General features: G+C 44.2%; 1 protein-coding gene and 1 long non-coding RNA gene across 5 annotated transcripts in view; one reads left to right on the forward strand and one right to left on the reverse strand.

Moving 5' to 3' along the window:
• ATP11B (ATPase phospholipid transporting 11B (putative)) overlaps window positions 1–27047 on the reverse strand; it is a 156068-nt gene that overhangs the window by 29716 nt on the left and 99305 nt on the right. For all 4 annotated transcript variants that reach the window (XM_088456371.1, XM_088456372.1, XM_088456369.1 and 1 more), the window contains exons 23-28: window positions 23037–23096; window positions 22142–22269; window positions 13015–13153; window positions 5074–5139; window positions 2455–2558; window positions 834–999 (exon numbers count right to left, since the gene is read on the reverse strand). In XM_088456371.1, coding sequence (XP_088312497.1) covers window positions 834–999; window positions 2455–2558; window positions 5074–5139; window positions 13015–13153; window positions 22142–22269; window positions 23037–23096 — 663 coding nt within the window. The remainder of the gene's footprint in view (window positions 1–833; window positions 1000–2454; window positions 2559–5073; window positions 5140–13014; window positions 13154–22141; window positions 22270–23036; window positions 23097–27047) is intronic.
• LOC148477681 (uncharacterized) lies at window positions 7029–25538 on the forward strand. Its single transcript, XR_015872489.1, has 3 exons — window positions 7029–7066; window positions 22631–22740; window positions 25494–25538. It is a non-coding gene; the product is annotated as an uncharacterized LOC148477681 (long non-coding RNA).

Genomic DNA, 27047 nt, shown 5'->3' on the forward strand with positions numbered 1-27047 from the left:
AATGACTTCTGCAATCTTTTTCCACAAGTTCAGAACTCCTGGTCAGCTTTAAAAAAGATGCTACTTTTTACTACTGCCTCTACATACAAAAAACTGGTGAACTGTAAGAAGGGAAATAAAAACAGCCAAAGTGAAAGTTGTGTGTACACACTTGAAAAGTTTATTTTGTTTAATTACAAGTTACCTGACACTTATTATGCAGGGCTGAAAAACTATATGTAACAGCTTTTGAATTAGTGCAATATTTTTTAGAAATGGATTTAAAGTTCAAGTTATACAAAATTCATATGAATTTGAATATACAGAAACAGGTGTAATATATTGAAGAACTAGTGTATAACTGGCAAAGTAGACTATATGAGGCACAACCAATTGTAAAAAGAAGCTTTTATTGCAATATCATATGCTTATATGTATAGTGCAATTACTAAACACAATGAACCATAAAAAAATATTTTAAAAAGTATAGTCCATCCTGGATTAATAGTGAAGGCAGGCACTTACAAAGGCAACCGAGAACAATTGCCTTCTCTTAAGGAATACTTACTATATCAAGTGCAATTCTCTTGTCACCAAAAAGTCTTTGAACTGTGTGTTTATGCCTGATGTACATCAAACAATCACCACACCTGTTTGTATGTTACTAGACCTGGCTGTCTATTATTTATTGTTCAAGTGGGCAGAACAGGTAATATTGAATATTGCAGACATTACAATATTGGATTTTGTAACTAGTATTCTAATTAGAAAATGATTTGTTTCCATGTATGCAAACCCCACTAGTATAACCTCTCTGCAGAAACAGTCTGATGGCCATGTACAGTTCTGGATACCTGTGCCTTCTCTGTACTTGTAGGATAAAGGTGTCTGTATATTACTTTCTTCATGACATCAAGAAAAAGACAAGCTGTGATGATGATGATAACAGCAAACCATGCAGATCCACTGGAAAGCAGCTGTACAAATACAAAGTACATGTCCTGTGTGTGTAAAAACGGCCTGTATGGGGAGAAAAGTCTTATTAACATTTTATCAACATAATTAAGGCTAGGTAACAATTCATTTAACGCATCAAAACATGAGCATATTTACACCTGAGTGAAAACTCCACCAATACTGCATACCAAAACAAGGACAGCACAACTCTTAAATGAGGGAGAAGGTAGACCACATATGGCCATTTCTATGTGCAAAGCCTAGACCTCTCCTGTAGTGCTCCTCAAACACTCATTTCATCTCCAAATCATTATAATATCATTGATACATAACGTTTCCATATGAAGATATGTACTGCATATGAGTTATTGTTCCAAATGTGGTCTGACTCCCGCTTACCAATAAACAGATTCGCATAGCTAAGGGCAAATCTAGTACCCATGGCTGTACCACAAACCTGTCTATAGTGGTGGAGTCACCATACCAAAAATAGTTGTGGCTGAGTATGAAAAAATATACCTTTGATGATGAAAATTTATTTTAGGGTCGATGTTGTCTGATTGAATCTTGAGTATGGTTTCTGCAAATCCCTTGTCATATTCGATAAAGTGTAAAGTGACTTTACATTGAAAGTGGCTAGTATGTAGTCATGTAAGCTGGGTACACACTAAATGATATTGTTAACGATTTGGCCGATTCCAACGCAACAGAGCGACAAATAGTCAATATCGTGCAGTGTGTAAGCACTATATCGTGTAGTGCGCGCTCCCATGGGTTTGTCAGCCGCACCACCTAAACTTTTGTACATGCAGGAAGATCAGGCGATACAGCGGATAATCCCATGCAGCAGGGGCGGACATATTGGGCAGTCGGGCGACCGGTTCGCCCTGTGTGTATGGATCACCCGATATGTCTGCCCATTGGTGCAGGGGTCGTGGGTTGCATCGCTGGGTACACATTCGTTTAGTGTGTACCCAGCTTAAGTTGTGTCCTTCAAATGATTGGCTTGTTTTGTAGCCAGTTTTTGTAATGTAATGTTTATATACTCTGAAAGTTTAGTGGTGAGTGAACCAATTCCTGAAACAATAGGCCTTCCAGATGGTTCGTTTCTATCTTTATGTATTTTTGGAAGGAAGTAAAATACATAACCAGTGGGCAGGCAAGGGCCACAAGTGTCTGAGGCTGCATTAGCCCAAACCTCCATACATTTAAACACTTTGCTGTAAGTGCACGGTACACCCTATCTGAAATTCCATGGGCATAGAGACACCTGTTGACATGTTACTTTTTGAGAGGTAGAATTTGGTGCTCAGGGTGCAAGCATTCAAGTTTGGTAATGTCCACTCTCTATAATGAAAAGCAGCAGGTTACACAGTAAATGTATACTCTCTCTATAGCTGCACTTCCAAATGGCACTGCAATACAGACTACCACCAACATCCTAACTAAATTCAATACTGCAATAAAAAGACAGACTGTATGGTGAAAATCATATTAAGTTATATAAAAGGTTCTTACCAGATGATTCCACCATAAAACAGTGAAAATATAAAATAAAATGCAATGGAACCCCAGGTAACAAAGTGATGTATCCATGTCCAGAACTGCGTTTCAAGAGCCATCTGAAAACAAATAACATTTCTTTACTGTTTGCGTAACAAATGCGATTATTCTAAACAATATTAATGTAGAAATACAGTATAAATTAATGGGTCAAATAGATAAAATATATTAACATAGGTTCCCCAGAGTTAAGTAGCAGACTAATTGTAATTAATAATATATTTTATATATATAAATATATACATACACACACACACAGTCAGGTGCATAAATATTGGGACATTGACAGAATTTTCATATTTTGGCCTCTATTCACCACCACAATGGCTTTGAAATGAAACAAACAAGATGTGCTTTAACTGCAGACTTTCAGATTTAATTTGGGGGTAATTACATCCAAATCAGGTGAACAGTGTAGGAATTACAACGGTTTCTATATGTGCCTCCCACTTTTTAAGGGGCCAAAAGTAATGGGACAAACTAAACAATCCTAAATCTAACTTTCACTCTTTAATACTTTGTTGCAAATCCTTTGCAGGCAATTGCAGCCTGAAGTCTGGAATGCATAGACATCACCAGATGCTGGGTTTCATCCCTGGTGATGCTCTGCCAGGCCTCTACTACAAATGTCTTCAGTTCCTGCTTTTTCTTGGGGCATTTTCCCTTCAGTTTTGTCTTCATCAAGTGAAATGCATGCTCAATCGGATTCAGATCAGGGGATTGACTTGGCCATTGCATAACATTCCACTTTTTAGCCTTAAAAAACTCTTTGGTTGCTTTTGCAGTATGCTTCGGGTCATTGTCCATCTGCACTGTGAAGCGCCGTCCAATGAGTTCTGAAGCATTTGACTGAATATGAGCATATAATATTGCCCGAAACACTTCAGAATTCATTCTGCTGCTTTTGTCAGCAGTCACATCATCAATATATACAAGGGAACCAGTTCCATTGGCAGCCATACATGCCCACGCCATGACACTACCACCACCATGCTTCACTGATGAGGTGGTATGTTTTGGATCATGATCAGTTCCTTTCCTTCTCCATACTCTTCTCTTCCCATCACTCTGGTACAAGTTGATCTTTGTCTCATCTGTCTATAGGATGTTGTTCCAGAACTGTAATGGCTTTTTTAGATGTTGTTTGGCAAACTCTAATCTGGTCTTCCTGTTTTTGAGGCTCACCAATGGTTTACATCTTGTGGTGAACCCTCTATATTCACTCTTGTGAAGTCTTCTCTTGATTGTTGACTTTGACACATATACACCTACCTCCTGGAGAGTGTTCTTGATTTGGCCAACTGTTGTGAAGGGGTTTTTCTTCACCAGGGAAATAATTCTTCTGTCATCCACCACAGTTGTTTTCCGTGGTCTTCCGGATCTTTGGTGTTGCTGAGCTCTCCGATGCGTTCTTTCTTTTTAAGAATGTTCCAAACAGTTGATTTGGCCACACCTAATGTTTTTGCTCTCTCTCTGATGGGTTTGTTTTGATTTTTCAGCCTAATGATGGCTTGCTTCACTGATAGTGACAGCTCTTTGGATCTCATATTGAGAGTCGACAGCAACTGATTCCAAATGCAAATGTCACACCTAGAATCAACTCCAGACCTTTTACCTGCTTAATTGATAATGAAATAACGAGGGAATAGCCCACACCTGTCCATGAAATAGCTTTTGAGTTGATAGTCCCATTACTTTTGGTCCCTTAAAAAGTGGGAGGCACATATAGAAACCGTTGTAATTCCTACACCGTTCACCTGATTTGGATGTAATTACCCTCAAATTACATCTGAAAGTCTGCAGTTAAAGCACATCTTGTTTGTTTCATTTCAAAGCCATCGTGGTGGTGAATAGAGGCCAAAATATGAAAATTCTGTCAATGTCCCAATATTTATGCACCTGACTGTATATCATACAAACTCAGCGCTCAGAGTGCGTATTTATTTAGTATATTAATTTTAATCTGTACTGCATCCTATGTATATATTGAGAGATTACAATTTCCATATTTTTAATGTTCCATAACATGGAAATGGTTACAAAAGTTACAGCTTATCACCACTATTTTACACTCATTCAGTACGATTTTATCATCAAAACACGATAGGGTGTGTGTACTCTGAGGATGTTGTACAGAGCACTCCAGTGGTATTCCTAATGTAATGTACTGACGCGTCTCATTTTGGCTTAACCCACAACTTCATCAGTCCCAAAGTCAGTACGCTACTTTGGGACTGCCACGACCAATCTTTACAGAAGTGCAGTAGGCAAAAGGAGACCAGACTACTCCCCCTTTAATGCAGTTCAAGTCTACATATTATCAGGCTAACTTCATATACTGAATAAAAAAAATTTAATCTTAACCCGTGGGGCATAAGCAGTCATTCTGAGGTTCCATGAGCAATTCTAGAAAGTGCTCTGATGTAATCCTGACCTGTAGTAAATATGTTAATATGTTACTAATTAAAAATCATGTCTGGGATATATTATATTTCCTACCACTGCGTGTAGATGCTACTAAATTCCATGCAGAACAGTATATGCCAGAAATTTCAAGAAGAAGAAGGAACCTACCTTCAAGGTAACTGTTAAAACCATAACAGTAAACACCAGGGTTCCAAAGGTCCAGTTCCCAAACATCTAGAGAAGGCATAATACAGTATTACATTACTAACACAGAAGTGTATGTGATGTGTGGATAATTAAAATCACTGCAAATAGTACGAAACATCAATTCCTAAACACTTCTGAATAGCATACGCAGGCTGTAGGTGCTGTGGGATTATGTAAATTTGTGGTTAATGTTTCTTTTGCCATCCACCATCTTTCCTGGTCTATGCAGCAGATTAATGAGCAATTCTAAGAATTATCAATGTTTTTAGAGATAAATAATTAAATAATGAAAAAATCAAAAAATGAGAACACATCTAACTCCATTCTTACCTTGCTATGGTCAGATTGAAAGGTAAAAATACATGTATCTGTGCACATGGCAGTATGTCAGAATAACCGAGGCAATAATTGCCATGCACACTTGTGCAGTTGTAGATATAACGATACAATCTGACAGAGGTCAGACCACTGAAGAGAACGGTTCAGATGATGTATGCCTAAACTTCTTTGTTTCTAGGGAGTGTACAGATGGGTCCACATACATCTAGCCTCCTGGCGCGTTAAACAGCCCTTCTAGACACGCCATGCCATGGCGTGGCTCGGTAGCACTGAGCATCTTTTTACCTTCAAATGCGTCTTATTCACGAATAGATAGCACAAGCCGCTTCTGCTGATTAAAATTATATGCAGAATGCCTATGTTCTCTGAGCGAGTGCGGGTGTATCCACATGCAAAATGCTACGTTACAGTGTCAGCGGCTGTAACACTAACGTAGTGTTTAGCATGCAGATACACCCGTAGTCACACACAGAACATAGGCATGCTGCATATCATTTTAATCAGCAGAAGCTGCTTGTGCTATCTATTCGCATCACTGTGCAAATTAGATGCATTGAAGGTAAAAGACGCACTAAAAGATACTCAGCGCTACCGAGCCACCGCTGCCGCTTTGTGTGGTGCGACTGTAGCGCACGCTGGATAGATGAATGAGGTCACATCTGTATGTGCTAGATTATAACATCTCACCATAAAATGGGAGTAAAGAGATTGCAATCCATAACCCTTGTGTTCACATTTTATCACTTTACAGTAAATCACCCATTTTCCAAATACAGTTTATTTATCATTAAAGGTAAGAGATCATGGCACAGTGCAATAGCCAAAAGGAGATCAGACAACAAATCTACAAATTATCTGTCTGGAGTCTTATACTGAAAGATTTAAAAAGAATAGTCATTAACACTAATTAACCACATCCTCAGGGCCAGTGCTACCCGCTCAGCTCACTCTGCAAAGCAGACAGACAGCAGCGCCGGCAGCATGAAGAGCAGCTCCCACTGCCCCTCTCTGACTCTCTGCCTTCACACTGCCTGTACCGTGCCTGTTGCTGCTGGCTGCCTTGGTCTGTGCCCGTCAAACTGTATGACAGGCACGGTAATCTCCTCCAGTGTCAGGGCCCTTCCCTTCCTCACTGCTCCTCCCCGCTGCCCTGTCAAGCTGGATGACAGACAGGCAGCAACGTCGCCCCCCTCTTTCCTCCCCTCTGAAGACACTGAGTCTTCAGCACTACCTCCCTCCTCTCCCCTCTCCTACCAGGAGTGCAGTGTAATGGCATCCAGCTGAAGATGAGCCTATGCAGAGAGAGGAGGGACATCAAGAAAAGGACTGGAGAGGATAGAAGAAGGAAACAGTTGCAGAAAAAAAGGTGTTTTATGATATATGTTTATATCTATTTAATAAGGGATTATTTAAGTAAAACTATTTTGGGTTATAGATAATCGTAGGGGGTGGGATGGTGTATGTATATGTGTAGATTTAATTTAAAATATTAATTATATTTAATATATTAATTATGATTTAGAATGCATGCATTAATTATATTTGCATTGTAGGCATTTTTTGCACACAGTGAGGACCTTCTCTCGCTGTCAGATTGGAGTCAAGTGATTGTGAGGTAAGCATAGACTTCTTTATTGTTAGGTTACTATTTATTTTTCTAATTAATGCTGTTTACCACTGCCCGTCTCCCACTGCCTCTCCCTAGGGTCACCCTCTGCCCATCTTCCACTGCTTCTCCCCGGCCATCGCCCTCTCCCTGTAACCCACTGACTCGCACTATCTCCCTGTCACCCACTGACTTTCACCCTCTCCCTGACATCTGTACTCCGTCACCTTTTCCCTGTCAACCCCTGAATCACAGCATCTACCTCTCACCGACTGACTCTCACCATCTCCCAGTCACCTCTCTCCTGTTACCGACTGACTCTCACCAACTCCCTATCAACCTCTCCCTGTCACTCACCAACTCTCACAGTCTTCATCATCACCCCTCTCACCTGTCACCGACTGACTCTCACCCTCTCCCTGCCATCTTTCCCTGTCACCCACTGATTCTCACACTCTCCCAGTCACCACCTCACTTTTCACCCTCTACCTTTTAATGTCACCCACTGCCTCTCTACAGCATCACCATCTGCATGTCTCCCACTGCCTCCAACCGGCCGCCACCTTTTACCTCTCTAGTGTCACCAACTAAACTTCCGTCACCAACTGCCTATCCCCGCCACCCATCGAAACATCCCATTTTAATATTTTAAAATCACTTATTTTACAACATACTGTAGTGTACATAATTCAAAATATGAACATTGTAGAGAGACATGTCGAGGACATACAGATGTGTCCCTTCTCAGCGAGTCGCGTTTGCCACAATTAGCATGCCTGCAGGTGTACGCGTGCCTTTGCATACACCAGCGATCCATCGGATCGCATGGTCCATATTCTCCTGTAATCAGGACGCGGCTGGCCGTGGCTGGATGCAATTGCGATGCTGCCGCTCGCAGGTAGGATGAGTGTGGCCACTTCTATAATTGTAGGAGGGAGCAAAATGTATAGTTTGCAGGAGGGCGCCTAACACTCTAGCACCGGCCCTGCACATCCTATAATGCTGGAACAGGGCAGGTTGGTGAAGTAGTTCACATTTAAACATTGAACTATGCTTTGTCATCTTTCCATAAAGTTCCAACTAGCTTATTTGATTTTGATAATTAAATGTTAAATGTCTTCTGATATGACAGAGACCAGAGCATATTAACTACAGCAGGGGCTCTCAAGTCCTTAGGTACCATCAACAGGTCATGTTTTGTGGATTTCTTTAATAATGCACAGGTGAGCTAATCTATTTTGCTAGGTAAGTATTTATTCCGCCTGTTTCCACAAACAGAAATACTGAAATCATGACCTGTTGGAAAAACTTAAAGGTTGGGCCCCACTGATCTACAGTATGTCATGCTTGAACATACTGTAACCTGAATACCTGTATACAGTATCTCCTGGTATTGTTGACTCAGGGACAAATCTGTACTGACATTGTTGACCACCTACTACCTTCTCACACACACAAATGCTGTATTTCCTAGGTCTTTGGGGCACTGTCATATGCTGATTCTTATCCTACTTAACAAAATGCTCCTTCATGGTTTGTTTTTCTAGATCCACCTGCTCTCTGATTCCATCGGAGTGCCACAGGGCTCAGTACTATTCCCTGTGTTCTTCTCAATCTATATAACTTCTTTTGGAAAACAAAAGCTTTTTTTTGGGATTTCAGTACCCAAACCCCAAAGCACCTATACTCTCTTGATTTCTCACAATCTGTGTTGGCCTGTGTTACTATCTGTTTGCCTGCTATTTCATATTGGATGTCCTCACTACCTAAACTCAAACTTTCAAAAATTTCTGTGGATTATTAATCCCACAGAAGACTATACCTACATGACATCTTTAGGTTTGTTGACATTACAAACCCTATCCCCTCAAGATTATTGAATATAGTGTCATCAAAAAATTCAGAATTGTCCTTTGTTCTCCACATTAATCCTATATACAAATCCTGTTGTATCAATATAAAAGATATCTCTAGAAAATATACCTCTCCATAATATACACATCTCCAATGTAAGACACAGCAAACATTTTAATTCATGCACTGAAAGTTTCTTGTATGGACTATTGCAATTCCTTTTATAATAGACTTCTCCCAACCAGACTTTCACCCTATACATTATATTTAGAAGGCAGCAGCTAAACTTAATATCTTTGCATGTGTTATTCTACTGCGGCTCTGCTCTGTAGTCCCTACAATGGCTGCCTATATCTTACCAAAAGGAATATAAAATATCACGACTAACAAAGGTACATCGGCATACATTTCTTCTTTTGTCTCAAAGTATTCCCTATACAACCTCTCTGTCCAAGATCTGCGCCTCTCATCCATACTCATTTATTGTTGCCATTCCTAGCTCAGGACTGCACAAGCTGCTTTGTGAAATCCTCTCCGTTAATCCAATTACAGTTCGTCTTATCCTGAAAAAGGTCAAGATGGGTCCCACCAAAATTTGGGTTATTGGGAATTGTACTTTAATGATTTGTCCAATTTATTATAAAATAGCTGAGATACCCAACGTTGCACGGTTTGAAGAATGGACCTTGAAGTCCATCTGTAGCCTTCATTTTCTTACATTGTGCTTGCCTCGAACCCCATTCCAGACCAACATTGGAAACCATGGCATATGAATCATTGGAGGAATCTAGTAACTCTTAGTGCAGGTGCAGTGTGACAATTGATCCTCCGACTCAGTGCTCTTCCATTGTGAGCTCTGCCTGCCAACTGGTACATATCAGCCTTTGCCTTCAGATCAGTGCAGTGTTAGGCACTTTAAAGGTGCATACATACGGGACGATGTGCTGTATGAACGACATTGGTGAAATATTTCCCTTGAACTTTCTGCAGTGGAGCACAAACGATATTGGGTGTACACACTGAAAGATGTATTTGAAAGATATCTTTCAGTGAAGTCATCCTGCCACATCTCTGAACATGCAAATCTTAAAGATATCGTCAGATTGGCCTGCATGTATGGACGACAAAAGATATTATCGCCCAGCGGGAGCGTGCATCCTTGGACGTTCACTGCATACACACTGAACGATATATCGTTGAACGTTATTGTCCTGTGTGTATGCACCTTAAGACATGCTGGGCAATCTTGCTTAAACAAAATTTTCAAATCAGAAACTCCACGGCCCACTTGGTGGGCACGATGTAGACTACCATGGCCCTGACGAACATAGCCACAAACCTAAAACTGTTCTAACTACAACACCATGCCAAATTTGGTGGAGCTAGGTACAAAACTCTGGGCATGCATAAAGGACAAACAGACACACACACACACACTTTCTCGCTTATTATGCAGATAATGCCTGCTACTAACGTGACAGTCAGCAGGGAAATGAGAAGCAGTGGTTAGCTACATTGTTACCACTATACAAAACTGATCATGTCCCTCAGGAATACTCTTACCAGGTGCCTGTTAGGCTTCAATATCTGATGGCATGCACAGCATGGAAAGGAGGAAAAAAATGTAGAGCAAAGAAATAAAGCAATAGCACAGCACAGAGCTGAACATATAAAAAGGGGATTGTCACTATTTGCAACAGAGTATTATAAAAACAAATACATATTTCTTAAGAATTACTGTTTCAACTTAAAGACAATGTAAGATGGACATTTTGGCACAAAACATGTTGACCAGAATCCAAAGGCATTCTAAAGCAATGCTCCAATTATTTGCCAGCGGTATTGCTTAGGCGTGGATTGGAGGAGTATTCCCCATTAACTTTCATATTACGCTAACAGGAAGCGTCACTATAGATTAGAACCTAGCACTTCCAGGATCGTCATATATAACCAAACTGACTACAAAGACCACCACAATTAGCAAATCTCTGCATCACAGTATTGTATTTTCCATGGTACTTACAGGACATATTTTGTAAATATTTTACATAACTGTTGCATTATGTATATATAGGTTTTTGAGTACAAATAGTGACACCTTCCCCTGCAAAAGTAACCTTACTAAATACATGGACAATGATTTCAATAAATGCAGAAAATGCAAGAGCTGATGCATGCTAGTGTCACATACTTCATCCATGCACTGTGTACATTTCTAGTGGCTATATACAGTCATTACTAGTTTTACATAGCTAGCCTTCAGGATAGTACTACGGCTGCCTAGGCAAGCAGGTGAGAACGGCTCTCTTTCTGATGCAGAAAACCTCCTGGCAGAAAGAGCAATATAGAGGCGGGAGCGGGGAACCAAAGTTCAGGGCATTAAAAATCTGCTCGTTTTCTACATGCGCATTGGACCAATTTTTCCGGTAGGCAGACTTGCAAGAGACACTCTTTTTACACAGAGAGTTTTTTTTTTAATAAAGAAGTGTGTTAGATGTGTCCTCATACATCTAGCCTCCTTGCTCGCTGAACAGCCCTTCTAGTCGCACCAAGCCGTGGTAGTGCAGAGCGTCTTTTTACCTTGAAAGGCGTCTTATTCGCACAAAGATGCAAATAGTTAGCGCAAGCAGCTTCTGCTGATTAAATGCTATATGTGGCATGCCTATATTCTGTGTGTGACTGCAGATGCATCTGCATGCGAAATGCTACATTACAGTGTCAGCAGTTGTAACACTGTAACATAACATTTCGTATACAGATACACCCGCAGTCACACACAGAACATAGGTATGCTGCATATAATTGTAATCAGAAGCTGCTTGTGCTAAATATTCGCATCGCTGTGCGAATAAGACGCATTTCAAGGTAAAAAGTCACACGAAAAGATGCTCGGCTCTCAGAGTCACACGGAGCTCCTGCGTTATGTGTAGCGCATCTTGTAGCGCACGGAGGATGGATGTAAGTGGACACATCTGTATATGCATTTTATTGATCCCCTACTATTTCCCTGGGATAATGTTTTTTTTTTTTACAAAATAAAATTGTTTAATGCACAAGTTGTGCCCTTTCTTTTCCACTTTCTCCTTTAAGAATATATTAAGCAGAAAAGTGGAGGAGATATTTGTCTGATGGAAAATAGTATTTCTGTGCATACTCCTTTCTTCGAGAATCATCAGGAGATAAATAACTGTCTGGATAAAAGGGAAGATTACATCTATCATAAAAGGAGTTAATTTTTTCAAGTAAATGGGAAAGACAGAGACACACCACAAGTGAAATATTTATAATAGGAATCTTTCTCGTCATAACTATTTATAAGACGTCACTGAACACTGAGAAATTGAATATAAAGGAGACTGTCTTCTATCTAAATGAAAGACATTTAATGAACTCAGCTCTATAAATTCCAAATATTTTGTTGATTTATATGCTTTATAATATTAAACTTACAATATAAAAAGTGTTACCAAGTCCAGCTGACCATAACATTCATTTTGAAACAAAACTGTGTCATTAAAGCACTCTAAGGAACTGGAAAGTTGGATAATGTTATTTATAGCTTATCATTGAATCCTAATAGTGTATATTTACAATGAACACAACCAATGCTACCCTCTAGGACAGTGATTCCCAACCTCGGTCCTCAAGGCACACTAACAGTCCTGGTTTTAGTTATATACATGGTTGAGCACAGATGGTTAAATCAAAATAACTAACGTACTTAATTAAGTCACCTGTGCTCAAGTATGGTTATCCTTAAAACCTGGACTGTTAGTGTGCCTTGAGGACCTTGGTTGTGAACCCTTGCTCTAGGAGAATACCCGGAAATGTGCAGTGTCTACAAAATGGAAGGAAGCTAAAAGTCTCAAGGGAAGAAGGAACAATTAAATTCTTAAAATAATGCAAAATAAATGTATGTAGTGTAATAAAGAAGAGAATAAGCAAAAGTTAACAAAACGAACTGAATATTAATACCAAACATATTTGCAATTGTGTGACTTCATAAATATTGATATATACAATACATACAGAAGTTTTCTCCAGTTGTTGTATTACTCTTGGCTACAGTTAGGTTGCCAAGGATAAGGGGACATATTACATACCTGGCCATTTCCAAGAAGAGATGCATCTTCACCCATCAAAAAGTATGACCCGAAAAAGAAGATAAAGGCATGCCCAAAGCCCAGAAGGGTCCAGTAAAGGAATGGCTTAAAACCAAGTAATGCGTTTTTACTAATGTCTCTGTGGAAATAACATCACATTTTGAATAAAATAAAATCATTTTCTCAAAAAACACACTAGTTGAGCTATGCTATAGAATCTTTCAATCTTTAGAGAGGTAATAATTTCTTTATAAACAGAATATATTAAAGCAGCCATCCTACATAGGTTATTTAAATAACAGGCTAACTATTTTATTTTCTTAAATGATCTTTTAAGCACGAAGCTGTCATTTTTCTTAGCTATATGCCTACAAATCATTATGTCATTTTCAAAACCTCTGTGGAAAGAAAAACAAGAGATATGGTAAGAACATACCTTTGTTATCTCTGTTTCTACAAAGTCCATAGGGTCCACAGGGTTGACCTTGGGGTATAGCTGGATCTGGATCCACGGGCACCACGCAGTTAAAGCTTTGCTGCTCCCAGGATACACTTGGGTCCGTCATCCTCTATACCCCGCCCCGGCCACAGGCACCTCAGTTGGTAAGCAGCTAAGGCCGGAGGAGGAGACTAAACAGAGAGAAGGAAGACTGGAACACACAAGAAACCATACTCACAGAAATGGGAGACGGAAAACCGGTGACCAGCCACACAGCCCATTTGAAGCCAGGTGCGTCAGGGCGGGCGCCCTGTGGACCCTATGGACTTCGTAGAAACAGAGATAACAAAGGTAAGTTCTTACCATATCTCTTGTTTTCTACTTCAGGGTCCATAGGGGGTCCACAGGGTTGACCTTGGGGATGTCCCAAAGCAGTTCAACTAAGGGCGGGGACGCTCCTGTGCTGAAAGGAGTACCCGGCGCCCAAAGGATGCATCCTGAGAGGCGAAGGTGTCAAACGCATAAAACCTCAAAAACGTCTGAATTGAAGACCAAGTAGCCGCCTTACACAGCTGAACAGCGGAGGCGCCACGTCTAGCAGCCCAAGAGGGACCCACAGAACGAGTGGAATGAGCCTTAACAGAGGCTGGCACAGGTAAACCCTCCTGCGCATAAGCCTCACAAATAACTGAACGAAGCCAACGGGCTAACGTTTGCTTGTTGGCAGACCAACCCCTCTTGTGAAAACCGAAGAGGACAAACAAAGAATCCGACTTCCTAACCGAAGCAGTCCGGTCCACATAGATTCTAAGTGCCCGGACCACATCCAAGGAAGCCTCACCAGCAGAAAGATCAGGTGACTGAAAAGCTGGCACAACAAGTTCCTGATTAATGTGGAACTTTGAAACCACTTTGGGCAAAAACTCAGGACGCGTGCGGAGCACTGCCCTGTCCTGGTGAAAAATCAGAAAAGGAGGGCGACAGGAAAGCGCCCCCAATTCTGAAACCCTCCTGGCCGAAGCAATTGCCAGGAGAAAAATGGTCTTAAACGTCAGCCACTTGAGCTCCACCGACTCAAGCGGCTCAAAAGGAGGACCCTGCAAGACCCTCAGTACCACCGTCAAGTCCCACGGAGCCACCGGAGGCACGAAGGGAGGCTGGATCCTGAGAACACCTTGGAAAAAGGTGTAAACATCTGGCAGTGTAGCAATCAGTCGCTGAAACCACACGGACAAAGCAGACACATGAACCTTCAGAGAGGCCAGGCGTAAGCCGAGGTCCAAACCCGATTGAAGAAATTCCAAGATTCTGGAAACCCGGAACACCTGCGGATCATAGTTTCTGTTTTCACACCACTGAAAATAAGTGCGCCACACCCTGTGGTAAATCCGCACGGAAGCAGGCTTGCGTGCCCTAAGCATGGTACCAATCACTGAACTGGAGAAACCCCTAGACCTCAAGACGGCTGTCTCAAGAGCCACGCCGTCAAAGACAGCCGACCCAGATCCGGGTAAAGGCAGGGCCCCTGAGACAACAGGTCCCGACGCTGAGGAAGAAGGTACGGAGCGTCGATGGAGAGGCACCTCAGATCGGAGTACCAAGGACGTCTGGGCCACGCCGGAGCCACCAGCACGAGCGTGCCGCCGTCCTGCTTGAATTTCCGCAGAACCCGAGGAAGTAAGGATATCGGAGGAAACAGATACGCCAGGTGAAACGTCCATTTCACCGACAGAGCGTCTACCAGACAGGCGCCTGCGTCTCTTGTCCTTGACCCGTAAACGGGCAACTTGTGATTGTGACGGGAGGCCATCAAGTCCAGCTCCGGCAGCCCCCACCTGTCCACGAGTAGCTGAAACACCTCTGGGTGAAGCGACCATTCCCCGGGATGCACATCGTGACGGCTGAGGAAGTCCGCCTCCCAATTGAGGACTCCGGGAATGAAGACTGCCGAGATCGCTGGAACGTGACACTCCGCCCAAGCAAGAATGCGAGACACCTCCGACATTGCTGCCCGACTGCGAGTTCCCCCTTGGTGGTTGATGTACGCCACCGTGGTAGCGTTGTCGGACTGCACCTGAACCGCCCTTCCGTGAAGAGCGGGGCCGGACGACTGCAGGGCCCTGTACACAGCCCGCAGTTCCAGGATGTTGATGGGGAGAAGTGCTTCTTCCGCGGACCAACGACCCTGAAGCGATAATGAGCCGGTCACTGCCCCCCAACCCCGAAGACTGGCATCCGTCGTGAGCAGGACCCAGTCCGGGATCCAAAAGGGGCGCCCCTCGACCAGATGCACCGTCTGAAGCCACCAAGCCAAAGACTGCCGAACCTCCGCGGACAACACCAGCATCTGAGAGCGGATCCGGTGAGGTAACCCGTTCCATTCCGATAGAATCAGCGCCTGCAGGGGCCGGGAATGGAACTGGGCAAATTCCACCATGTCGAATGTCGACACCATGGACCCCAGAACTCTCATAGCTGAATGGACCGACAGGCGGCAACTGCTCAGGCAACTGTGTATCCGCAGCTGCAGGGAGGAGACCTTCTCTGGAGTCAGGAAAATCCGCTGCTGACGAGAATCCAGCAGGGCTCCCAAATGAACCATCCGCTGTGATGGAATCAGGGAGGACTTCTTCCAGTTTATCAACCACCCGTGTGCTTGAAGACAAGCAATGGTCAGGTGGAGATGTCGAAGAAGCACCTCCGGGGAGCTCGCCAGCAGCAGAAGATCGTCCAGGTACGGCAACAGACGTAGACCCTGACCCCGAAGGTGGGCAGCCATAACCGCCATCACCTTGGTGAACACCCTCGGAGCCGTGGAAAGGCCAAAAGGCAACGCCCGAAATTGGTAGTGATGGTTCAGGATAGCAAACCTCAGATACCGCTGATGTGCCGGTGCTATGGGCACATGGAGATAGGCGTCCTGGATATCGAGGGAGACCATATAATCCCCGGGTTCCATCGCCAGAATGATGGAACGTAACGTTTCCATCCTGAACCTGGGAACTCTGAGGTATCTGTTCAGAGACTTCAAATTCAGGATAGGGCGATGAGAACCATTGGGTTTCTGTACCAGAAACAGAGTAGAATAGTACCCCATCCCGCGCTGAGACTGCGGAACGGGAACAATGACCCCTGCTTGTAGCAAGGATTCTATAGCTACCTGAATCTGACCAGCTTTGGTCTTGTCCAGAGAAGGACTCGTACAGAAAAACTGGTGGGGCGGCCTGAACCGAAAAGACAGGGCGTACCCCTGAGAGACTACTTCTCGAACCCAGGCATCCGTGGTGGTATTGTGCCAACACTGGGCGAATTGGAGAAGTCGGCCTCCCACTCTGGGGTCCCCAAGAGAGAGGCCCGTCCCATCAGGCAGCAGGCTTATCCTCCTGCTTGGAAGAAGGGCGTCGAGCACTCCATGCTTGCTTCTTGGGCTTGGGTGCGGCCTTGGTCGCCGAATGTCTCGGGAAGGACTGGCCCTTGGCCTTACCCTGAACCCGAAAGGACCGAAAGGCAGAGCTCCTCACTTTAGCCGGCGCAGAGGCCGAAGGGAGAAAAGCCGACTTGGACTTAGCCAAAGTATCCACTATTCTGTCCAAATCCGGACCAAATAGTAAATCACCATTAAAAGGCAAGGCCTCCAGACCCTTTTTTGAATCTGCATCAGCCCTCCAGGACCTCAGCCACAGGGAGCGCCGAGCAGATACCGCTGCAGCCGACACCCTAGAAGTGAGCAGGCTGGCATCCAAAGACGCTTCCCCAATATAGGAAGCTGCATCCCGCATCTGTCCCACTAACGCTCTCTGGATATCCGGAGCCTCATCAGGAAAGGTATCCTCCAAGGCATTGGCCCATGCCTCAATGGCTTTAGACACCCAGGAGATGGCCATGGACGGACGAGCCACCGCCCCGGAAAGAGAATAAATGGACTTTAAACAAGTCTCCACCTTCCTGTCCGTGGGATCCTTCAAAGAGGAGATAGACGGCAATGGCAACGTCGCGCTTTTGATCAAGCGGGTAACGTGGGAATCCACCGCCGGCGGAGTTTCCCATTTCCTGCAATGAGCTTCAGGAAAAGGATAGTTCGCCGCCAACCTCTTCTGTGGATGGAACCTCTTACTAGGTAATTGCCAGGCCGCCGCCATATGATCCGATAATTGATCAGACAGGGGGAACACAGTTGAGGTCACCTTGGCCTTTTTAAAATTAGGAAACTTCGACCTAGGAGCCGGCGCATCATCCTCAACATGTAGGATAGCCCGCACCGCCCTAACTAAGGCTGGAACATTAATGGAGGACTTAGCTTCCACCTCCTGCCCCATGACATCAGAGTCAGAGTCCTCATGGATTTCTCCATCATCTGAGGACACTTCCGAGTCCGACAACTGCGCAGCTAGTGAACTCACAACCGGACGTTTAGACACCCTTGGTGGCACATCACCTTGCAACATGGACTGAAACGCCGAGGATGAAGCCGCCAGACTCTGTACGGAGCTGGATAGAACATCCACCCAAGGCGGAGGCTGCAAAGGCCCTACAGACTGACACGTCCCTGGGGAAGACTGCACATACACAGGCAGTCCCGAGTAAGGACCCACAGTCTGGGCCCCGGGGGAAGACCGCAACATTTGTGGAACCCTCGGGGAATGGGGGATGGTGGGCTGCGGTAACGCCCTAGAAGGGACCGCTGATGGGACCGATAACCGGTCCGCAATAGACGCCAGCACCTGTGAAAACATCGCCCAAGGAGGGTCCTGTGATACAGGGGGGTTGGAGGGGCCCGGTACCAGCTGGCACCGCCCGCACAGACCATCCTGAGATAAGTCCTCCCCATCAACTCCAGCAGCACAGCGTCTGCAGGAAAATAGCACAGGAGCCACAGAGCGCTCAGTCTCCTCATCAGACATGATACCGTAAATCACAAGAAACAGGTATCACCAGAGGAATTACGGTTTTAACACCCGTGCACTCACCAGTATGCGACACAACAGCCCAGATATGGTACTGTGTAGCACACAACAGTATGTGACTGACCCCACAAATACGTGTTTTATATAAGTGAGGGTCTCAGAAAAACGCCCTTCCCCCACACACCTGCCGGGCCGTAGGAGAAGGAAAGGGATAGGTATAAGCTGACAGTAAAGGAGAATAAGTCACAGACAGGCAGCACTAGCAATAGTCACATACAATGCAGAAAAGTTATACTCACTGCACCTTCCGCTACAATCAACCGCCCAGATTCAGTGTCTGGGAGGGCTATAGCGCTGTGTACACTGTCCTTTAGCAGGGGAGAGGTACACAGGGGGACCGGTCCACTTGATACCGCCTGGGAGTCTGCGATGTGCCAGTAAAGATGGCCGCCGGAGACCTCAGAGGAGGAGTGGCCGTAAGATAAGAGCAGCTCAGCGACGCCAGACTCCTAGTTGAAAGGCGCGCTGAGCTGAGGGGAGGAGCCGCTAGACAGGGAAGGCTGCCTCCCCTGGCTAGCAATTAACCCCCGGGTTGCCGGTCCCGCTACCAGCCTGATACCCTGGTGGTCTAGCGGACACGCGGGGTATTCCTCAATTGAGGGGGAGCCCGCCGCCGCCGCTAGCGCCTCCGGTCTGTCCCCAGAGACCGGAGGCTCCTGACTGCATTGAAGTATCCGCGGGCCGCCGCACGCGGCGACCCGCGGCTTACCTGATCCCCATCGCGTCCGGCAGCAGTCAAGGGAGTCCCCAGAGCCCGGCTAGTACAGGCTCTGGGGTCCCGCCGCGATCCCCAGAGCTGTACTGGCGTCGCGGCGCCAGCGGGGAGAAGGAGCGGCAGCGTGGACGTCCTAAAGGACAGTCTGATGCTGCCGCTCTAACAGTGTAAAAAAAGAAGAAAAAAATAAAAAATTTCTCTTTTAAAATAAAGCTTAGGGGCTGCTCCTGCAGCCCCACTGCGACAGGGTGACCCGACTCCGGCCGGGCACCAACTAAAACTGAGGTGCCTGTGGCCGGGGCGGGGTATAGAGGACGACGGACCCAAGTGTATCCTGGGAGCAGCAAAGCTTTAACTGCGTGGTGCCCGTGGATCCAGATCCAGCTATACCCCAAGGTCAACCCTGTGGACCCCCTATGGACCCTGAAGTAGAAACAATTGTATATAAATACTCTCATAACCTTTACACCAAACTCCTTGTCTACATAATTATTTGTAAATTGATATATACAATGATTTTCCTAAATAAAAAATGGTGGTTTAAAACTTAGCCAGTGAAGGTTATCTGGTAGTAGAACAAGAGACCAGGTACTATGTGATTAAAGGGTGCATGGTCTATTTTGGGTCAGCGCAGTAAGAAAATGTCAACACATTAACGGACACCTTCTAATTGTATTATCTGCTGTTTATATTTGAGGCTATTTCCTACAATGTGTTCTACTTGGAAGGATATGGTGGTTGCTTTTTACCAGTTTACTTGTACACTTTTTATTATGGAAAACCAATTATTCTGACAGTGTGATAAAATATATTATATAAAATCTATTGATCCGTAAGAAAAAAAAAAAAAAGGACGTACCAGCAAAAGCCATACAATACATAGAAATGAATGATTATTTAGTTATGTATACACACAGATTGTGATTCACTTTTATTTAGAAGTTTCCACAAGGCATATGCAGCTACGTACAGGGTAAACAAAGAAACCAGTAACAGTGTGTCATAGCATAAGTGGCAACACAGACTGGATGGGACAAACAATAGCGGCAAGAGTAGCGCAGAAAGCTGAAGCTAGCAGGAGAACACTATAGCGAGTCCTGGTTGGGAATCGATTTAGTACTCCGTGATTTAGTACCAAATGTATGGGCGAGCAAACAGTGAAAATCACTGGAGAGGAGAAGACGACATGGGAGCGAAGCACTGGTGACATGGATAATGTAAGGAAAAGACAAGAAGGTGGAATGATCTGCCCGTAAGAGTTTACATTCTAAAGGCTCATACACACTTGACTATATGCTCCATGAGCGATAATCGCTTAGTGTTTGGCCTTGAACTCCCGGGCAAACAGTTTCAGCATACACACTGAACGATATCATTCAGTGACGTCATGCTGCCACATCCCCGAACTTGCAGAATCTGACGATATTGTCAGATTGGCCTGCAAGTTCAGGCGATGGAAAATATAGTTAACGTTTCACGGGAGCGCGCATCGTTAACGATTTTGTGCATACACACTGGACGATCTTGAACAATATGAATGATAACGATATAGTTCTCTTCCACTTTATCGTCTAGTGCAGGGGTCTTCAAACTTGGCCCTCCAGCTGCTGTGGAACTACACATCCCAACATGCACTGCCACCTTTTTGATATAACAGCATGCTAAAACTATGTGCAGTGCATGCTGGGATGTGTAGTTACACAGCATCTGGAGGGCCAAGTTTGAAGACCCCTGGTCTAGTGTGTATGCCCCTTAAGGGGAAAGGGTTAACAGATGGAGTGTGAACAGAAAAGGATATACGGTGGAGAACAGTAGTGAGTTATCAGGAGAGCTAGTACACTTTAATAATAAGAATTAAAAAAGGTAAGCTTTAAGGGCACATTGAAAGCTGGGATACTGGTACAGTCTGACTAGGCGAAGAAGTGAGAGGACATGACCAGGATGAGGGGAGAAGCGAAGAGGGCAGGAGGGAGTGTGGAAAGAGATGAGGTTAAAGATATACAGTATGGAGGGGAGGAGTGGTTATTGGCTTTGTAGGTGATTGCGAGTAGTAAGAACTGGATTCTGAACCGGATTAACAGCCAGTGATGCAGGATGCACAGGGGAAACGAAGATACCGTATGGCATGAGAGACAAATGAAACGAGCAGCAGCATTAAGAGTAGATTGAAGTGGGGAGAGAGAAGGCAGGGGGAGACCAGAGAGGAGATGGTTACAGTAGCCCAAGCAGGAAATGATGATACCGTGCATGGCAATTTTGGTGGCACCGGGGTAATGAAGGGCAGGATTCTGGCAATGTTCTGAAGCTGGAACCGGCAAGTTTGAGAGAGAGCTTAAAAGAGGGGAATGAAGGAGAGAAAGGACACAGAGGCAGCAGACTTGTGGTACAGATGAGAGGGTAATAGTTTCATGACTTGTATAGTATCTTTGAATCACTTATATTCTTTGTGTATTCCATGCCTGAAACATGTTTAGTTGATTATAACAAGTCAGCCATTGTTTGCTTGAAACGATTTGGTGTTTAGGCAGCTTTTGTATTTTCAGATGATAATGCTTGATAGCAACTCCTGTTGATGTTTTTCTTTAAGGCTCTAAACCTTCATACTAAAACCATGCATAAAAACCTTGCAAAAAACACACAAAACAGGCCCTGCTACTAGCATCTACGGAAATATTTATGGAAAGTATTCTACATTTATTTAAGTAGAAATGCAGCATTGCATTTATATTTCCTTATTAGCTAAATAATGTAATATGTGCAAACCTCGTTAAAAATGCAGTGCATATTTAAAGTCCATATATTCAATGTGACATATCTCCATGTTGTGGAAAATGGCAACCTTGCTTTACTGTCAGAGTGATGTGACAGATTTGACAATCGCTATACTACAGAAAAATAACCAATGTTAGCATCTAACCTAAAACTGGGATAGGAAATGAAGGCAACTTTAAAGCACAGTAAATGAAAGGATTCCCCCACAAGATGTTTTTCTTTAGAAAGAATACTCACCTATAGAGACTAGGTTTGGTGTGTAACACATGTGGATGCACATGTTGCTCAAACAGACTGTACATCAGGACAGGCAAGGAAGTGAAACAAATATTGTACAAAGTCAGGTACACACTGTCATACAGTGTCTGAAAAACAAACAGAACAGAACCCTGTTTCAGTGATACAAGATATTTCTTGTATCAAGATTTAGGCATCATCATCATCAACATGCTTGTTACATACATTTAAAAACATGACAAGAATACAGTTGCCATAAATGAGAAATTATATCTTTTTAGATTGGAAGACAGATGTATTGCTGTGACTGCAGTTTACCTGTAGTTTTAAGAGACTCCCCAAATTATATAAGACCAGAAATGCCATGATCTTGTGTTTTCCATAAAAATTCAGCTAAGTATAGGCAAACTGCTTACAGAAGACAGTCACAAACTAAATGCTGTAGAATATAAATCAGGTAAACTGTCACAGGTGAATATTCTCCAACAGACGCTGCACAGGGGATCCAATCAAAACCCTGACAGTCGGGATGCCAGCGCTTAAAATGCCGGCGACCGAATCCCAACACCTGTCAGAACACCGATGCAGGCATCCGATTGGTAAGTACTGCAGTTAAAGGGAGGGTTAGGCACTAAGGGGGGAGGGTTAGGTTTAGGTACTAGGGGGGAGGTTAGGTTTAGACACCAGGAAGGGAAGTGTCGGTATCCTAACACTGTCGGCGGTGGGATTCTGACCGACGAGATACCGAGCGCCGGCATCCTGTACCCAACCCCTGCACAGAGACTGGAAAAGTGGTAATGTGTCCAGCTTACTTAAACACTCCGTATAACAGTGACCAGTGTGTGATAATATGTTATTGAAAAGACAGACTTTAAAGCGGTCATGTTAAACTTACTTGTTGTGAAAATAAACAAATGAACTGATACAAAAATTGCGGTGTGATAAAACACACATTCTGGAAGAGAAGAAATTGACAATATTAAAAGCTGGAATATAAAATAAAGCATATGTGTACATTTAAACAGTTCTAGAAAACACTACTGTGCATTGTGGAGAGCAATTACAGAGTATTTGCTATATAGTGATATGTAAACTGAAGCGTTTTTGTAATAGTAAAAGAAATAAATGAAAACATATTTCACCAACATGCAATGTTGCTGACCTATTTGGCAAGCAAAATTGCACTGTGTATGGCCACTATTATTAAGGCTAATGGAGCATACACACGGTCAGATTTGTCAGATTTGTCAGATGAACGACTGAACGATTGAACGATTTGAACGATTTGAACGATTTTACCAAAGTTTTGAACGATTTGAACGATTTGAACGATTTTTGACTGCATTAAAATGAATGGAATCGTCCAAGTCTGACTGCAAACACATCAGATGTCAGAAATCGTTATCTGACCATCGGGAACGCGCATCGTTGATCGTCCATCGTTCAGGCATGTCAGATATGAACGATTTTCCTTCAGATATGAACGACTGAACGATTTTTAAATCGTTATCGTTCATATCTGAAGGAAAAATCTGATCGTGTGTATGCACCATAACTGAATTAATAGCCTTTCTCAAGCACGCAATTTCAAATTCTGTCTAGGTCTTCAGCTAACGACATACAGTGCATCCGGAAAGTATTCACAATGTTTCACTTTTTCCACATTTTGTTATGTTACAGCCTTATTCCGAAATGGAATAAATTCATTTTTGTCCACAAATTTCTACACACAATACCCCATTATGACAACGTGTAAAAAGTTTTTGTTTTTGAGACTTTTGCAAATTGAAAAAAAAAAAAAAAACACCCTAAGAAATCACATGTACATAAGTATTCACGGCCTTGGCCATGAAGCTCAAAATTGAGCTCAGGTGCATCCTGTTTCCACTGATCATCCTTGAGATGTTCCTACAGCTTAATTGGAGTCCATCTGTGGTAAAGTCAGTTGATTGGACATGATTTTGAAAGGCATACACCTGTCTATATAAGGTCCCACACTTGACAGTGCATGTCAGAGCACAAACCAAGCATGAAATCCAAGGAATTGTCTGTAGACCTCCGAGACAGGATTGTCTCGAGGCACAAATCTGGGGAAGGGTACAGAAAAATATCTGCTGCTTTGAAGGTCCCAATGAGCACAGTGGCCTCCATCATCCGTAAATGGAAGAAGTTCGGAACCACCAGGACTCCTCCTAGAGTTGGCCCGCCATCAAAACTGAGCGTTCGGGGGAGAAGGGCACTAGTCAGGGAGGTGACAAAGAACCCGATGGTCACTCTGTCAGAGTTACAGCATTCCTCTGTGGAGAGAGGAGAACCTTCCAGAAGGACAACCATCTCTGCAGCAATCCACCAATCAGGCCTGTATATTAGAGTTGCCAGATGGAAGCCACTCCTTAGTAAAAAGCACATGGAAGCCCACCTGTAGTTTGCCAAAATGCACCTGAAGGACTCTCTGGTCTGATGAGACAAAGAATGAACTCTTTGGAGTGAATGCCAGGCGTTATGTTTGGAGTAAACCAGGCACCGCTCATCACCAGGCCAATACCATCCCTACAGTGAAGCATGGTGGTGGCAGCATGATGCCGCGGGAATGTTTTTCAGCGTCAGGAACTGGGAGACTAGTCAGGATAGGGGGAAAGATGAATGCAGCAATGTACAAACACATCCTGGATGAAAACCTGCTCCAGAGCGCTCTTGACCTCAGATTGGGGCGACTCTTTCAGCAGGACAACACAGCCAAGAAATCAAAGGAGTGGCTTCAGGACAACTCTGTGAATGTCCTTGAGTGGCCCAGCCAGAGCCCAGACTTGAATCCGATTGAACATCTCTGGAAAGATCTGAAAATGGCTGGGCAACGACGCTTCCCATCCAACCTGATGGAGCTTGAGAAGTGCTGCAAAGAGGAATGGGCGAAACTGCCCAAAGATAGGTGTGCCAAGCTTGTGGCATCATATTCAAAAAGACTTGAGGCTGTAATTGCTGACAAAGGTGCATCAACAAAGTATTGAGCAAAGGCTGTGAATACTTATGTACGTGTTATTTCTGTGGTTTTTTTTATTAAATTTGCAAAAAAAAAATCGCAAGAAAACTTTTTACACGTTGTCAGTATGGAATATTGGGTGTAGAATTTTGAGGACAAAAATGAATTTATTCTATTTTGGAATAAGGCTGTAACATATATCAAAATGTGGAAAAAGTGAAGCGAATGCTTTCTGGATGCACTGTATTTTCTAAGTTTAACATGGGTATGTCTATTCATATGGCAAGACCTAGCCTATAAGCTGCACAAATCTGTCTTTAAGATAGTAAAGTTTTTCCTTTCGTCTTCTCTTCTCATCACCCACTTCTCTAGGACTTCCTGAAGAGCCCTGTTCAATAAGGACACAAAAGAGGACTTCTGTTTTACCTGGTTAAGTCATTTTCTTCAAACACTAAAGGGGACACAGGCTTAGACCATGGGTATAGGGCGAGCAGGAAGAGTCCGGACATCAAATAGTTAAACTTCTTCTCCCAGCAGCCCCGGCTCCCCCTCCCTATACCCTGCCCCAGGCAGGCCAGTTAAGTTAGCAAGCTCAAGGCAGGAACGAGGAAGTAAAGAAGGAAGACCGACCTACAAATACTGGTCCAAACACCCAGAAACACCAAAGGAGGACTGGAAGTAGAGTAAAAACCCCTGCCAGCCCGGTGCGTCAGGGTGGGCGGCCTGTGTCCCCTATGGAGTTCGAAGAAAAGGACTTAACGAGGTAAGACAAGTCCTCTTTTCTTCTTCAAGAACCATAGGGGACACAGGCTCAGACCATGGGACGTCTCAAAGCTATCCCATTACAGGAGGGGATACGCTGGAGCTACGTGGAGAATCCCTGCAGCAGCGAAGGTGGCAAATGAACAGAATACGAATAAAGCATGGGCAGAGGACCATAGGGCCTCTCTTACGAAGCTGCTCAGCTGAGGCACCGCTGGTGAGCCACCCAAGAAGCACTATATGGTGAAAAAATCCAACTGTAAAGACGGAACAAAAAGGACGCCATTGCAACATCAGACGGGGCCAACTGGCTAAGTCCCATGAGGAATCCGGCCTGTCCCATTTACGAAATTCGTATAGGACTAAAGTGGGGCCGTCCCACTGAGAACTCAAGTCCGAACCCCAAAGATCTGGAGGCCCGGCACAATTCAAAGAGGCCTCCTTTGTAGTAAAATAGGTGCCTGAGCACAGGAACCAAACCGTCGTGGTTATGAGAAACTGAGGGACCACCGTAGGAAGGCAGCCTAAGCAAATTCAAAGGGATAAAGTTTATAGACCGGCGGACTAAATGCCATCGGTCTATATTCTGACAGCAGAAGCCCGACAAGGGACTTAAGATCGAAATACCAATGTCTATCTTAATCCCGACGCCGGAATGCCGAAGGACGCCGGACCTATCGAGGTAAATCCGTCTGTCCTAAGTACTTTATCATGGGGAGGTGGGGGTATAGGTTTAGGTACTCCCAGAGGGACTTAAGGTTATGCAACCCTCGGGAAGGGTTAGGCTAGGGGAGGAGGGGGTTAGTGTTAGGTGCCACTGGAACCCCCCGGGAAGAATTAGGTTTAGGGTGGGGGGGAGGGAGGGGGAAGGATAGGTTTGGGCACCCCCAGAGGGGACTTGGGGTTAGACATCACCTTGGGAGTTTTAGGGTTAGGCACCCCTGAGGGGGTTAGTGTTAGGCACCACTGGGGGGAGGTTAGGAAACCCCCCGGAAGAATTAGGTTTAGGGTGGGGGGGGGAAGAGAATTAGGTTTAGGCATCCCCGGACAGGACTTAGGGTTAGGCACCACCCTGGGAGTTTTAGGGCTAGGCACCCCTAAGGGAGGGTTAGGGAGGGAGAGGGTAGGGTACTTTCGCGCTCCATCCAGATTCTCCTCTGTAGG

Source organism: Taudactylus pleione, unplaced genomic scaffold (assembly GCF_031769625.1).
Source record: "Taudactylus pleione unplaced genomic scaffold, aTauple2 ptg000702l, whole genome shotgun sequence".
In the NCBI taxonomy this organism is placed as follows: domain Eukaryota; kingdom Metazoa; phylum Chordata; class Amphibia; order Anura; family Myobatrachidae; genus Taudactylus; species Taudactylus pleione.